At 42.5% G+C, this 16,136-nt stretch overlaps 1 protein-coding gene across 2 annotated transcripts in view; it reads left to right on the forward strand.

Annotated features, from left to right (window-relative positions):
- The window catches only part of GFOD2 (Gfo/Idh/MocA-like oxidoreductase domain containing 2), a 42,017-nt gene that overhangs the window by 15,459 nt on the left and 10,422 nt on the right, over positions 1–16,136 (forward strand). For both annotated transcript variants that reach the window (XM_055412513.2, XM_055412514.2), the window contains exon 2: positions 14,713–15,058. In XM_055412513.2, coding sequence (XP_055268488.1) covers positions 14,800–15,058 — 259 coding nt within the window. In that variant the 5' untranslated portion in view covers positions 14,713–14,799. The remainder of the gene's footprint in view (positions 1–14,712; positions 15,059–16,136) is intronic.

Consider the following 16,136-nt stretch of genomic DNA (forward strand, 5'->3'; position numbering starts at 1 on the left):
GGGTTTTTTTTTATCCTGGACCCAGTGTACTCTCTTTATTAATTTATATTTTTATAATATTTTACCAAAAGATCACAACAGTAAAAATAGAGGGATAATGAAAATTATTTATAAGTTTTAATAAAAATTTGAGCATAGTAAGCTCAAATTTGTAGTTCTTATTATCATGATTTTAATGTTTTATATATATATATGCCTACAATGGAAAACATCTTTTACTTTATTTTTTAAGAGGGTTTATATATATATACATATATGTTTTAAAATTTATTTATTTTTTAATTGAAGGATAATTGCTTTACAGAATTTTGTTGCTTTCTGTCAAACGTCAGTATGAATCACCCATAGGTGTATATTTATCCCCTCCCTTTTGAACCTCTCTCTCATCTCCCTCCCCATCCCATCACTCTACATTGATTCAGAGTCCCTATTTGAGTTTCCTGAGACATAACAGCAAATTCCCATTGGCTATCTATTTTACATATGGTAATGTAAGTTTCTATGTTACTCTCTCCATACATCTCACTCTCTCCTCCCTTCTCCCCAAGTCCATAAGTCTGTTCTATATGTCTTTTTCTCCATTCAGTTCAGTTCAGTACAGTCGCTCAGTCGTGTCTGACTCTTTGTGACCCCATGAATCGCACGCCAGGCCTCCCTGTCCATCACCAACTCCCGGTGTTCACGCAAACTCATGTCCATTGAGTCGGTGATGCCATCCAGTCATTTCATTCTCTGTCGTCCCCTTCTCCTCCACCCCCAATCCCTCCCAGCATCAGGGTCTTTTCCAGTGAGTCAACTCATCGCATGAGGTGGCCAAAGTATTGGAGTTTCAGCTTTAGCATCAGTCCTTCCAATGAACACCCAGGACTGATCTTTTTTAGAATGGACTGGTTGGATCTCCTTGCAGTCCAAGGGACTCTGAAGAGTCTTTTCCAACACCACAGTTCAAAAGCATTAATTCTTCCGCGATCAGCTTTCTTCACAGTCCAACTCTCACATCCATACATGACCACGGGAAAAACCATAGCCTTGACTAGACGGACCTTTGTTGGCAAAATAATGTCTCTGCTTTTTAATATGCTATCCAGGTTGGTCATAGCTTTCCTTCCAAGGAGTGTCTTTTTAATTTCATGGCTGCAATCAGCATCCGCAGTGATTTTGGAGCCCCCCAAAATAAAGTCTTCCACTGTTTCCACTGTTTCCCCATCTATTTCCCATGAAGTGATGGGACCAGATGCCATGATCTTAGTTTTCTGAATGTCGAGCTTCAAGCCAACTTTTTCACTCTCCTCTTTCACTTTCATCAAGAGGCTTTTTAGTTCCTCTTCACTTTCTGGCATAAGGGTGGTGTCATCTGCACATCTGAGGTTATTGATATTTCTCCCGGCAATCTTGATTCCAGCTTGTGCTTTACTCTGCATATAAGTTAAATAAGCAGGGTGACAATATTCAACCTTGACGTACTCCTTTTCCTATTTGGAACCAGTCTGTTGTTCCATGTCCAGTTCTGGCCTGCAAATAAATTATTCAGTGCCATTTTCCTAGATTCCGTATATATGTGTTTTTGTAATGAGCAGAAATTCTTTTAACATTTTGAAATGCAATTATCAGTGGGTTAGGGCTTTGTGTGTTCTGTCCAAGAAATCTTTACGTATCCTATGATCTTGAAAATATTCTCTGACATGTTCTTCTAGAAGCTTTGTGTGTAGTGGGTGCATACCCGGTCGTGTCTGACTCTTTGCCATCCCATCAACTGTAGTCCACCAGGCTTCTCTCTCCATGTAGTTTTCCAGGCAAGAATACCAGAGTGGGTTGCCATTTCCTACTCCAGGGGCTTTTCCTGACCCAGGGATAGAACTCTCTTCTCTGGTGTCTCCTGCATTGGCAGGTGGATTCTTCACCACTGGCGCCACCTGAGAAGCCCAGAAGCTCTGTGGTTCTGGCTTTTACATTTAGGTCTTTGATTCATTTTGGATTAATTTTTGTGTACACAGTGAGAAAAGAAGGGTCAAGGGTTTTTGTTTGCCAAGTGCTGTGCTTAGTTGCTCAGTCATGTCCTACTCCTTGTGACCCCATGGGCTCTAGCCCGCTAGGATCCTCTGTCTGTGGGGCTTCTCCAGGCAAGAATACTGGAGTGGGTTGCCATGCCCTCCTCCAGGGATCTTCCCAACCCAGGGATCGAACCCAGGTCTGCATTTCAGGTGAATTCTTTACCATCTGAGCCACCAGGGAAGCTCAAGAATACTGGAGTGTGTAGCCTACCCCTTCTCCAGGGGATCTTCCTGACCCAGGAGCCAAACCTGAGTCTCCTGCCTTGCAGGCAGATTCTTTACCAGCTGAGCTACCAGGGAAGCCCATATGGATATCCAATTGTTACACTATTTTTTAAAAAGAGTTTTCTTTCCCCATTGAATTGATATAATACCTGGGCTGGAAATCAGTTGACTGCATTTATGTGGCTTGCAGTGTAAATATACTATTACAAGGCAGTAACTGTCTAGAAATTGCGAATGGCTCTTTTTGAAACCTGGCACTGAAAAAGAGAACGCATAATTTGTAATTAAAAAATATGTAGTTACAGGGAAAACTACAATAGATAGGTTTTCATATAGCTTGGATGGAACCACCCAGGCTCCACCATATGTAAGCTTCTCAGTGGCCTGATAATTCTAATGGCATCAGGAAGACAAAAATCCCAGAACAAGTAATGACCCTTGAAAAAACCTACAGTCAGTCAAAAGCATTCTTAAGGATATACTGCGAGTTGTTTCGGGAATAAAGGATAACATGACAGAGAAAACAACACTGCTCAATTTTTCTATTATAATTCTCCTCTCATCAAAGACTTCACTAGAAGAGCAGGCACAGGGAAGGGAGACTGCCTCTTTCTCAGTGAATTTTTACCTCTGGTCCATTTGAATGACGTCACAAGGGGTAGAGAAAACTAGCAGGTAACCATTGCTATAGCCCCGTATCCTGTCAGTAAACTTTGAGGCATTGTGGAGCAGAGGGAGATGGATGAGGTGATACCATTTCTCATTTTCATAAACTTTATATCCTCATCAGTGTTTGATATCAGATTTTCTGAATTTCACCCATTCCAATAGGTGTGTAGTTGTGATAAGTTTCAATTTGCATTCCTAATTAATGCAGTTTAATAACTAATCTAATGGCTTGATATGTTGAATTATACTAATTGATTTTAGAATATTGAACCAGTCTTGCATTCTCTTGGTCATCATATATTGATGATGCTAATAGCTTATTAAGGATTTTGATCCTGTGTTCATGAGGGATGTTGGTCTATAATTTGATGCCATTTTTGGCTTTTTCCTCTCCCCTCATAAACCTAAGTCCTATTGATAGCTTTCTGCTCCATTTCATTCCATCCATCAGACCCTCCTTATCTCTTATTGTTTTAACTTAACTGGTTCTCGGTGTCTATCTCCTGAACTCTATTCCAGTTACCTCAAGTTAAAAAAAATTCAGTGGTTGTCATTGCTTACTGTTATTAGTTAGGGTCCAGGCAGGAAACAGCCAGCACATTCAGAGAGCTATTGAAATGCCTTTACGGGAGGGATTGTTTACAGTGGTGACAGTGGTAAGGGAAGCCTGCAAGGGATGGTGGCACACCGGAGGACTGGCAGGGACCAGTTGCAGCTAGCGCTGGTAGCACCTCAGTGCAGTGAGGGAAGGGAGGCGCACCAGAACCCTGAAAAGCCTGTGACTGTGGGAAGAGGGATCCTCCTGAGCCATGTGACCTTGGCCAGGGATCACAGCCCCTGCCAGAGCCACATCCTGGTCAGAAGAGAGGCAAGTACGTAACCTTTCTGCTGTGCTCTCTGAGATCTCCTGAGATCGGCTGCACCCAGATGGAAGCCAGAGGGCGTGGAGCCCACGTGATGTAGTCCTCAGAGGCTGACCTTCTTATCCATGGGAGGCAGAGCAGAGCAGAGGGAGATCAGGTGGCAAGGTGGCACAGACCAGAAGTACCGAGCACACCCGCCTATCAACCTCCAAACTCCTTGGATTAGCACTTGTGCCACCAGCTCTGGCTCCTACTCCCTATCTGACTGGTTGCTCCTGAAATAATGAAGACTATGTCTTTTCATCTTTAATTCATTACAGTCTTCCTGTTGGGGACCTCAGTAAAGGTGTGATGTGTGAACAGAGCAGTATCGGTTTGAGTGACGGAGCTGAGGCAAGCGGTCGCCAAGCCAGGGAGCAGAACGAACTTTCCTGGTTCACACTTGTTGCTAAGGATGCAAGAGCTGTTCCACACACGTAAGCCTCCATTTTTATGGAGGCTCAGAGAAGCCCAGTAACCTGCTCCAGGTCTCACTGTGGTTTGTGGCAGGTCTGTTACACAAAGCCAGCTGTGGAGCCCTGGAAAGGTTACCTTGCCTCTCCAAGATTCTGTGTTCTTCATCTGTAAGACAGGGTGGAGTGGACTTGGAGGGATAATACTATGTATTACACTAAACACTATATATTTTACACTAAACACTGCTTGGCCTATTGCACTCACTACGTATTAGCTTAGAATATTATCTTCATATTCCTCTATGCTTTTGAAGAGATATCTAAGTCAGTCATACATAGCTTAAAAAAAAAATGTAGTGACTTACTATGTGCCAGGTCCTATTTTATTTATTTTCATAAAGTTGTTATTTGTTTATTTTTAGTGGAGGATAATTGCTTTACAATGTGGTGTTGGTTTCTGCTGTACAACAGCATGAATGAGCCATTGGTATACATGTGTCCCCTCCCTCTTGAGCATTCCTCCCCCACCCCCCATCTTACCCTCTAGGTTGTCACAGAGCGGCGGGGTGAGCTCCCTGTGTTACATAGCGCCTTCCCACTAGCGGTCTGCTTTACATGTGGTAGCGTACGTTTCACTGCCACTATCTCATCCCGCCCTCTTCTTCCTCCCTGCTATGTCCACAAGTCTGTTCTGTGTCTGCGTCTCTGTTGCTGCCCTATGAATAGGCTCATCGGTACCATTTTTCTAGATTCCATATATATGCATTAATATACGATATTTGTCATTCTCTTTTTGACTTCCTTCACTCTGTAAGTAAACAGGCTCTAGGTTCATCCACCTGACTGGAACTGACTCAGATTTTCAATTTTTATGGCTTAGTAATATTTTGGGGTCGCAAAGAGTTGGACACGACTGAGCAACTGAACTGAACTGAACTGAATATTCCATTGAATATGTGTACTACAACTTGCTTGTCCATTCACCTGTCTATTGACATTAGGTTGTTTCCATGTCCTGGCTGTTGTAGGTAGTGCTGCAGTAAACAGTAGGGTACATGTGTCTTTTAGAATTGTGGTTTTCCCAGGGTATATGCCTAGTAGTGGAGTTGCTAAATCATATGGTAGTTTTATTTCTAGTTTGTTTTTTTTTTAAGAATCTCCACACTGTTCTCCATAGTGTCTGTATCAATTTATATCTCCACCAACAGTGCAAGAGGGTTCCTTTTCTCCACATCCTCTCCAGCATTTATTGTTTGTAGGTTTTTTGATGATGGCTAGGCCCTGTTTTAAATGCTTCATGAATACTGATTCATTTAATCCTTAAGTCCCCTGTGAGGTAGATACAGTAAACCCCCTTTTACAGAATGATTAAGAAACTCACCTGACATCACCCAGCTGGTAGGAGGTGGAGCCAGGATTTGAGCCCAGGCAAGGCTAGCCGCAGATTCACGCCTCTAACCTCTGTGCTGCCTTCCCTATAACCTGTGGCCTCACTGGAGCGTGTATGGTCAGTCCCGTCAAGGCGATTTCCCAGCTTCGTTCCTGACCAGGCTATGGTGACTGGAATGCATGTGAGTTCGTCAGGGCTGGGTTTATAGAGATCTTTGGAGGCACATGAAAGGTATGTACAAGGATGTTAGGGGCAAGCGACAAGGCCATGTTAGGAGTGAGAAAGGGTAATCACTGAAATGAATGTGGAAAACGCCTAGTCAAGCCTGCCTAGCTTCATGCCATCTGGTTTCCTCCGAGGCCAGCTCTTGCCCTTTTATTTATTGGTGTTGATGAAGCTGCCCTTTGAGTCAGTGTCAATAAAGCAGAGGGTATTAACATTTCTTCTAATCCATTCTGTTGTTTTAAGCCACCAGTGCAAATATACACCCAAATATAATTAGAACATGAAGAAATGAAATGTGAGAGAGCAGGAAGTATGCCCTGGTCGTGAATTTAGAGAGGACATGGACATCGTTGCTTTTGGTGGCTCTCACTCCCTGGCCCTTAGAGCTGTTGTAATGAATGACCCACAGAACTTAAGCAGAATCTTACTTATGTAGCACTACAGAGTTTACACTTTCAAGGTCCCAGAATATCCATGACCTGTAAGTAACACCCCAAAACCTGTAAATACAGAAAGTGACAAAAATAGCTAAAGGGAATTCAGGACATGAAAATAATAGAAGGTAGTATGTGACTGACCTGTTTTCTAACTAGAAAGGAAGCCTGTAAAGGCAAGAGAATTATCAGCAAAGATGAAACAGAGGTGGCTAGGAGACCACAGACATAATAGTAGAGTTCAGGGAACGAGACAAAACTCTACAGCCCAGAAAGTTAGAGACAGGAGGAGGCAGGAAGCTGACAGGGATTTGGGGTTACAGGCAGCTCAAATCTTGCTTATTTCTGTGGTTCACAAAGGCACAGTTGTCTTCAGGTAGGATCAAGAAGTACAGGATGCTGTACTGTGGGCTATACGGGCAAACCACCTGCTAACAGAGATGGATACTTCACACCGTCCACCTATATCTACAGTAGAAGCAAAAGAAAAGCTGGATCTGAAAATGAAATTATAACAATTCCATTTACTATAGCATCAAATAAAGTAACAAGTAAATTTAATAAAAAGGTGTGTAACTTATACTGTGAAAACTATAAAATATTGTTTAAATAAATTAGATACCCCATGTTCATAAATCAGAAATCTTAAGATTGTTATGATGAAAACAGTTCCCAAATTGATCTGCAGATTCAAAGCAATCTTGTTCAAAATCCCAGATTGATAAACTGGTCATATAGCCAAAATAATGTTTCAAAAGAAAAAGTCAGAAGACTCACACTTAGTGATTTCAGAACTTACTGAAGTAATCAAGACAAGGTGATACTGGGGTAAGGACAATGGTATAGACCAATGGAATAAAATTCAGTTCAGTTCAGTCACTCAGTTGTGTCTGACTCTTTGTGACCCCATGGACTGCAGCATAGACTTTCCTGTCCATCACCAACTCCCAGAGCTTGCTCAAACTCATGTCCATCGAGTCGGTGATGCCATCCAAGCATCTCATCCTGTTGTCCCCTTCTCCTCCTGCCTTCAATCTTTCCCAGCATCAGAGTCTTTTCCAATGAGTCGGTTCTTCATATCGGGGGGCAAAGTATTGGAGTTTTAGCTTCAACATCAGTTCTTCCAATGAATATTCAGTACTGATTTCCTTCAGGATTGATTGATTTTGATCTCCTTGCAGTCCAAGGGACTCTCAAGAGTATTCTCCAACACCACAGTTCAAAAGCATCAATTCTTCTGCGTTCAGCTTTCTTTGTAGTCCAACTCTCACATCCATACACAACTATTGGAAAAACCATAGCTTTGACTAGACAGACCTTTGTTGATAAAGTAATGTCTCTGCTTTTTAATATGATGTCTAGGTTGGTCACAGCTTTTCCTCCAAGGAGTAAACATCTTTTAATTTCATGGCTACAGTCACCATCTGCAGTGATTTTGGAATCCCAAAAAGCAAAGTCTGTCAGCGTTTCCATTGTTTCTCCGTCTGTTTGCCATGACGTGATAGGACTGGTTGCCTTGATCTTAGTTTTCTGAATGTTGAGTTTTAAGCCAAAATTTTCACTCTCATCTTTCACTTTCATCTTTAGTTCGTCACTTTCTGCCGTAAGGGTGGTGACATCTGCATATCTGATAAAATCTGCATATCAGAATAAAATTGAGAGTCCACAAATAAACCCAGATATTTATAATCAACTTATTTTCAGTAAAGGTACCAAGGTCATTCCAGCAGAAAAAAATACTTTCTTCAACAATTGGGGCTGGAACAAGTAGATAACGACATGTCAAAGAATAGTTAGGCCTCTGTACCTACCAATTCCTTCCTTCCTCCATCCCCTAATTTACTCTGTCTCCATGGATTTGCCAATTCTGAACATTGTGTATAAATGGAGTCATATAATATATGGTCTTCTGTGACTAGCTTCTTTGACTCAGCATAATGTTTTCAAGGTTCATCTGTATTGTAGCTTGTATCAGTACTTCATTAATTGTTGTGGCTGAATAGTATTACTTTATCAGATTTTGTTTACCCATTCAGCAGTTGATGGACATTTGGGTGGTTTCTACTTTTTGGCTGTTATGATTAATTCTCCTGTGAACATTCATGTACAAACTTACCATGTTAATAAGATCTAAAAGCGGCTCAATAAACAACTGTTCCCCACTGTTTAATTTTCCCAGAAAGAAAAATTACACTCATCATCTGTTAACCTGAAGCGATTGTTTTCATTTTGAGTAGCTATCTCCACAACTTTTCCCTGGTTTATAGCTAGTAATTTCACAGATCATTCTTCCTACTAGGTTTTCTAGGTATGTGTTTTGAAACTCATCTTATTTGGAGATAACCCTTGAAAGTGACCCTCACAAAACTAGACCTGTCTTGAGATTTGTGGATCTTACAGAGCCTTGTAAGTCATACTAAAGCATCTGGACTTCATACTGAGTCCACTGGGAAGTCATTGAAGTGTTCAAACAGGAAGGGGGTGAAGTGATTCCATTTGCATTTTAGAAAAAGCCCTTTTCAATATGAGGAATGGATGAAGGAAGGAAAGGGTGGAAGCAGGAGAGATCAAGTAGAAGGTTATTGCATCATCCAGGTGAGTGGTGCTGGGGACTAGACTAGGGCAGTGGCGGAAGGGCTGTCAGGAAGGGGTGGGGGTGGATTTAAGAGATAATAAAGAGGGAGGATCATCAAGGCTTGATGATGAGTTACCTATACAGGTGAGGGAATAAAGAGGTTGCAGATGGATTGAAGAACCAAATTGGTGATGATGCCATGCCATGAAATAGAAAATAGAGGAAGAAAATGTTTGAGGGAAGGTTTATGATAATTATTAAATGCTGACTATACACCAGACACTTTAGGCACTTATAACCAGATCTCATCTCATCTTCAAAAGACCCCTTGAGCTAAACAGCATTAGACCTGCTTTTCCCAAGAAAAACATTGCATTCAGCTCAGAGCTGGTGAGGCCAGGATTTGGACCCACAGATGCATTCGCTGTGTGTTCTCACTCTCTTCCTTTACTGCTTCTGTTCAGATTTAGTCACTTGGGTTTTGTGGAGCTTAGAATACATGGGTATGTGCAGCTCTGGAGAGAAAGCTGGGGTTGTGCTTCAGATTGGAAGTCACTGGTATACTAATTAAAGCCTGGGACATGAGTAGTAAAAGAACATGGAGAGCAAGAAGAGAAGAGGGCGCCTCTGACAGGATCTCAAGAACCTTAGCATTGACGGGGCAGGGGAGCCTGAAAGCTGCACCCAGAAATGACCAGGAAGGTGGGAGGGCATCACGGATGGGGAAAGAAGAGCTGTATGTACCCCTAGTGCTCACAGTTGGGGAGTGAAGTAGTTAATTACTATGGATTTACAGAAGGAATGCCATGACTCTGTGAGGAGGAGCAAGTGAAGCAATGTTATGTGAATAAAATTAGAACAGCATTTGGATACAACTTTTCAAAAATTGTGATTTTTCTGCATCAAAGATCAAAAAATGGTCAGATTTATTTTTAAAAAATAGATGTTAGGTAGACTAAGGGACTGTTAGGTGTTTATAAAATTATTATTTAAAAAGATACAGGACTGTTGGAACTCCCTGGCGGTCCAGTGGTTAGGACTTGGTGCTTGTATTGCTGCAGGTCCCAGTTCAGTCCCTGGTTGAGAAATTAAGATCCTGCAAGCCATGCAACACAGCCTGAATAAATAAGCAAAATTTAAAAATAATACTAAAAAATAAATAAAATGGTGCAGGACCTGTGGGAAACAGTATGCCAGTTCCTCAGAAAATTAAAAACAGATTTACCATATGATCCAGCAATTCCACCTCTGAGTGTATACCCAAAAGAATTGAAAGCCGAGTCTGGAAGAGATACCTGTATACCCATGTTCACAGCAGCATTACTCACAGTAGCTACCCAGGTGGCCGTGGACAGGTGAATAGATAAGCAAAATGTGGTATATGCATGCAATGGAATATTTTCAACCTCAGAAAAGAGAAGTAATTCTGACATGAGCTACACCTTGGACGAACCTTGAGAACATGCTAAGTGAAATAAGCCGGTCACAAAAGGACCAGTGCTTTGTGATTCTACTTTCAGTTCAATTCAGTTCAGTCGCCCAGTCGTGTCCGACTCTTTGCGACCCCATGAATCACAGCACACCAGGCCTCCCTGTCCATCACCAATTCCCAGAGTTCACTCAAACTCATGTCCATCGAGCTGGTGATGCCATCCAGCCATCTCATTCTCTGTCGTCCCCGTCTCTTCCCGCCCCCAATCCCTCCCAGCATCAGAGTCTTTTCCAGTGAGTCAACTCGTCGCATGAGGTGGCCAAAGTATTGGAGTTTCAGTTTTAGCATCAGTCCTTCCAATGAACACCCAGAATTGATCTCCTGTAGAATGGACTGGTTGGATCTCTGAGGTACCTATGCACAGTAGTCAGATTCATAGAAACATGGTGGTTGTCAGGGACTGGAGGGAAAGGTTGAAATGAGAAGTCACTGTTGAAATGAGAAGTCACTCTCTGTTAAGACAGAGTTTCGATTTTGCAAGGTGAAAGAGTTTTGGAAGTGGGTGATGGTGATGGTTACACAACTATGAAGATACTTAATTCCACTGAACTGCACACTTAAAAATGGCTAAAATAGTAAATTTTATGAGTATTTTATCACAATAAAATAAGAACCAAAAGAAAAAAGAAAGTGATGTGACATAGCCTCATCCCTACAGTCTGATTCAGTGGATCTGGGGTCACCAGTGACCCCACACACAGCTCGAATGGGACTACTGTTTTACCTGAGGGATTGCCTCAGAGGGAAACCTATTCCCTACACACATCAAAATCTCACTGTAATTTCCAAGCAGACTTTAGTTCAGTCGCTCAGTTGTGTCCAACTCTTTGCAACCCCATGGACTGTAGCACACCAGGCTTCCCTGTCCATCATCAACTCCCAGAGCTTGTTCAAACTCATATCCATTGAGATGGTGATGCCATCCAGCCATCTCATCCTCTGTCGTCCCCTTCTCCTCCTGCCTTCAAAATTTTCCCAACATCAGGGTCTTTTCTAGTGAGTCAGTTCTTCACATCAGGTGGCCAAAATATTGGAGCTTCAGCATCAGTCCTTCTAGTGAATATTCAGAACTGATTTCCTTTGGGATTGACTGGTTTGATCTCCTCTAAGTCCAAGGGACTTCCAAGAGTCTTCTCCAACACCACAGTTCAGAAACATCAATTCTTCGATGCTCAGCTTTCTTTATAGTCCAACTTTCACATCCATACATTAATACTGGAAAAACCGTAGTTTTGACTAGACAGACCTTTGTTGGCAAAGTAATGTCTCTGCTTTTTAATATGCTGTCTAGGTTGGTCATAACTTTTCTTCCAAGGAGCGAACATCTTTTAATTTCATGGCTGCAGTCACCATCTGCAGTGAGTTTGGAGACCAAGAAAAGAAAGTCTGTCACTGTTGCCATTGTTTCCCCATCTATTTGCCATGAAATGATGGGACCGGATGCTATGATCTTAGTTTTTTGAATGTTGAGTTTTAAGCCAGCTTTTTCACTCTCCTCTTTCACTTTCATCAAGAGGCTCTTTAGTTCTTCTTCGCTTTCTGCCATAAGGGTGGTGTCATCTGTGTATCTAAGGTAATTGATATTTCTCCTGGCAATCTTGATTCCAGCTTGTGCTTCATGCAGCCTGGCATTTTGCAAGATGTACTCTGCATATAAGTTAAATAAGCAAGGTGACAACATACAGCCTTGACATACTCCTTTCCCAATCTGGAACCAGTCCGATGTTCCATCTCCATGGCTAACTGTTGCTTCTTGACCTGCATACAGATTTCTCAGGAGGCAGGTAAGGTGATCTGGTATTCCCATCTCTTGAAGAATTTTCCACAGTTTGTTGTGATCCACACAGTCAAAGGCTTTGGCGTAGTCAATAAAGCAGATGTTTTTCTGGAACTCTCTTGCTTTTTCAATGATCCAGCAGATGTTGTCAGTTTGATCTCTGGTTCCCCTGCCTTTTCTAAATCCAGCTTGAACATCTGGAAGTTCATGGTTCACGTATTGCTGAAGCCTGGCTTGGAGAATTTTGAGCATTACTTTGCTAGTGTGTGAGATGAATGCAATTGTGTGGTAGTTTGAGCATTCTTTGGCATTGCCTTTCTTTGGGATTGGAATTAAAACTGACCTTTTCCAGTCCTGTGGCCACTGCCAAATTGTCCAAATTTGTTGACGTATTGAGTGCAGCACTTTAATAGCATCATCTTTTAGGATTTGAAATAGCTCAATTGTAATTTCATCACCTCCACTAGCTTTGTTTGTTATAAGGCCCACTTGACTGCATTCCTGGATGTCTGGCTCTAGGTGAGTGATCACACCATCATGGTTATCTGGGTCATTAAGATCTCTTTTGTATAGTTCTTCTGTGCATTCTTGTCACCTCCTCTTAATATCTTCTGCTTCTGTTGGGTCCATACCATTTCTGTCCTTTTTGAGCCCATCTTTGTATGAAATGTTCCCTTGGTATCTCTGATTTTCTTGAAGAGCTCTCTAGTCTTTCCCGTTCTATAATTTTCCTCTATTTCTTTACATTGATCACTGAGGAAGACTTTCTTATCTCTCCTTGCTATTCTTTGGAACTCTGGATTCAGATGGGTATATCTTTCCTTTTCTCATTTGCCTTTAGCTTCTCTTCTTTTCTCAGCTATTTGTAAGGCCTCTTCAGACAACCATTTTGCCTTTTTGCATTTCTTTTTCTTGGGGATGATCTTGATCCCTGCCTCCTGTACAGTGTCACTAACCTCCATCCATAGTTCTTCAGGCACTCTGTCTATCAGGTCTAATCCCTTGAATCTATTTGTCACTTCCACTGTATAATTGTAAGGGATTTGATTTAGGTCATACCCAAATGGTCTAGTGGGTTTCTCTGCTTTCTTTAATTTAAGTCTGAATTTGGCAATAAGGAGTTCATGATCTGAGCCACAGTCAGCTCCCAGTCTTGTTTTTGCTGGCTGAGTAGAGCTTTTCTGTCTTCTGCTGCAAAGAATATAATCAGTCTGATTTCAGTGTTGACCATCTGGTGATGTCCATGGCCTTCAACTCATGATTACTTGGATTACTGTGATATTGAATGGTTTGCCTTGGAAACAAACAGAGATCATTCTGTCATTTTTGAGATTGCACCGAAGTACTGCATTGCGTCCACATAATGCAGTACTTCATTCTTTATTTCATTTTACAACCCTTGTGATCAGAAGGGAAAATGCTACAAAAAAGTAAGACACATTCATTGTTGAAAATATGGCAAAGTTCAGAAAAAAATTATTCACAGTTCTGTCAATTTATAATCATTATTAGGTCCTTCAATTATGTCCTCTCTATGGAGTATGGTTATTGATGTAGATATCCTTGTATATTTTCATACATATATACTTTTTTTGGGCTTTTTTGGTTTGTTTTAAAGGATATTGATGTCGTGCTCCACATATTGTTTTCCCCTTTTCACGGAATACACGGTGATGTCTTTCAGGTCTTTGAGGGCCTTCTACTCATGATTTTCAGTGGCTCCATAGTATTGTTGATCTAACCCACTACTGTTATTGAACATGTATCTCATTTCCCAGTTTTTCACTATCATAGTCAACCTTGGCATGGACATTTTAATATAAAAATATCCTTGTAAATATCCTTGTTATTATCACTGCTGCTACTGCTGCTGCCCGTTTGCTAGTTTTTTGTTGGTATTTTGTTTTTTAATGAACATTTTCCTATCCTTGCTACCATAAGCTTTTAAATTATAACGTGTATAGTACCTGGGCTTCCTCGGTAGCTCAAATGGTAAACAATCTGCCTGCAATGAGGGAGACCTGGGTTGGAAAAATCCCCTGGAGAAGGGCATGGCAACCCACTACAGTATTCTTGCATGGAGAATTCCATGGACAGAGGAACCTGGCAGACTGTAGTCTGTCGGGTCGCAAAGAGTCAGACACGAGTGGGAGGCTAACACTTTCACTTTCATAGCACCTAGGTAGTTCTCTTTTGTCTTTTAACTGTAATATAAAACACTTCTTTTTCTTTCTGTAATATAGTATCAGAGAACCATGAACTTGTACAGTTAAGACCCTGAAGGTTAATGGTTTGAGCAGAGTCACACAGAAAATTAAGTAAAGCAGGATAGGACTTGAACACAGCTGTACTCATTTTTCATCTCTCCTCCTGGTAGACAGATAAACTGCTAATATCCTTAGTCTCCACAGGAGAAGCTTCTGCAACATTCCCCTCTGGAGCAGTGTGTCTTTTGTCCTGTGTGGCAGAGAACTTGCTGCTTCCAGATCAGCCCAGGAAATTGCCTCTGCTGAGCATGCCCTCCCCTAATCGCCAGTGTTCTGCTTGCTGTTCCAGGAGCCATGTGTGACCGAGACTGTGAGACAGTCGTGCTCATGCCGGAGACTCTGGTGAGGAGATGAGTTGGTGAACTGAGAAGGCGGTATGAAGATGCTTCCTGGTGTGGGTGTGTTTGGGACCGGCAGCTCCGCCCGTGTTCTGGTCCCACTGCTGCGGGCAGAGGGGTTCACGGTGCAGGCCCTGTGGGGGAAGACCGAGGAGGAGGCCAAGCAGCTCGCCGAGGAGATGAACATCGCCTTCTACACCAGCCGGACTGACGACGTCTTGCTGCATCAAGACGTGGATCTGGTGTGCATCAACATGCCCCCTCCACTCACCCGGCAGATATCTGTGAAGGCTCTAGGTACGGGCAGATGGCGTCTCCCTCTCGGGATTCCTTGAGCATCTCTGCTCTCCTCTGGGCCTGGGTAGGCCCTCTTGGGCTTGGGTCTGGGACAGCTCTCGTCCCTGAAGCAGTGCTGAGGCAGGGCACTTTGGGAGGCCTTATAGCTGCAGAAGGAAATACCCCAATGTCTGGGAAAGACACAGCCTTCCCCACCTCCCATAAGTAAATCCCCAAGCAAAAATTAGCAGATGCCTCCAGAGCTGGCCTGTCACAGGGGCTAGAGATGATTACATTCAGGCATTGCAAAGTTCGCCTCTGTGAAATCGGAATCCAAAGACCTGGGCCCGGGGGAATTGGCTGTGATTGATGCATTTGTTCTTCAGTTCTGTGGCATACAGCACCACAGAAAGGAGAAGAGGGTGTGTATCAAGGCTGCCATTTCCCATATTTTGTCAGTCCTTGACTAGACTGAGCACTCACCCTTTCTGTCATGCTTTGCAATTGTGTACTGCAGAGGCAGGAAGGCTGTCCAAATGCGCTGTGTCTCCCCAGCAGGACCCACAGGTTGGCCTGCTCGCATCCCTGCTCCCTCAGGAAGCAGTGGGCCTAGCCACCTCCTGCCCCCGCTGGGCGTGGTTTGGTGAACTGTTCTCCTGCAGTTCCTGTCGGGCTGCTCTTTCCTGTCAACAGTAGGAAAAATTCTCCTTTGTCTTACATGAATCAAAATCTAATTTAATAGGGGAACAAACCAGTCAACATTCATCCAGCAGTTCTTTAAAAATATATATATCTCCTGTGTGCTAGACACTGGCACGGTATCATTCTTGATATTCAGGGCAGTGTTGGAATAGAGCTGTCTTTGCTTTCAGTTTTCACAGTCCAATCAAAGAGACTGGAAGTAACATATATGGCCAGGTAAATGAGAAAAGACTTAAGTAACAATTCAGGTAGCATATAATTATTTGACAGAGTAATTGTTGTGTGTAAAGTGACAGGAGCCAGGTGTCCATCTCTGACCTAGAGATATCTGGGTCCAGGAACTGCTATGCCATGAGGCTGACCGCCACTCCTCCTGGCCACCACCATGGTACAGGAT

This window comes from Moschus berezovskii, chromosome 22 (assembly GCF_049115385.1).
Source record: "Moschus berezovskii isolate FMDL1 chromosome 22, NW_MosBer_1.0, whole genome shotgun sequence".
NCBI lineage: Eukaryota > Metazoa > Chordata > Mammalia > Artiodactyla > Moschidae > Moschus > Moschus berezovskii.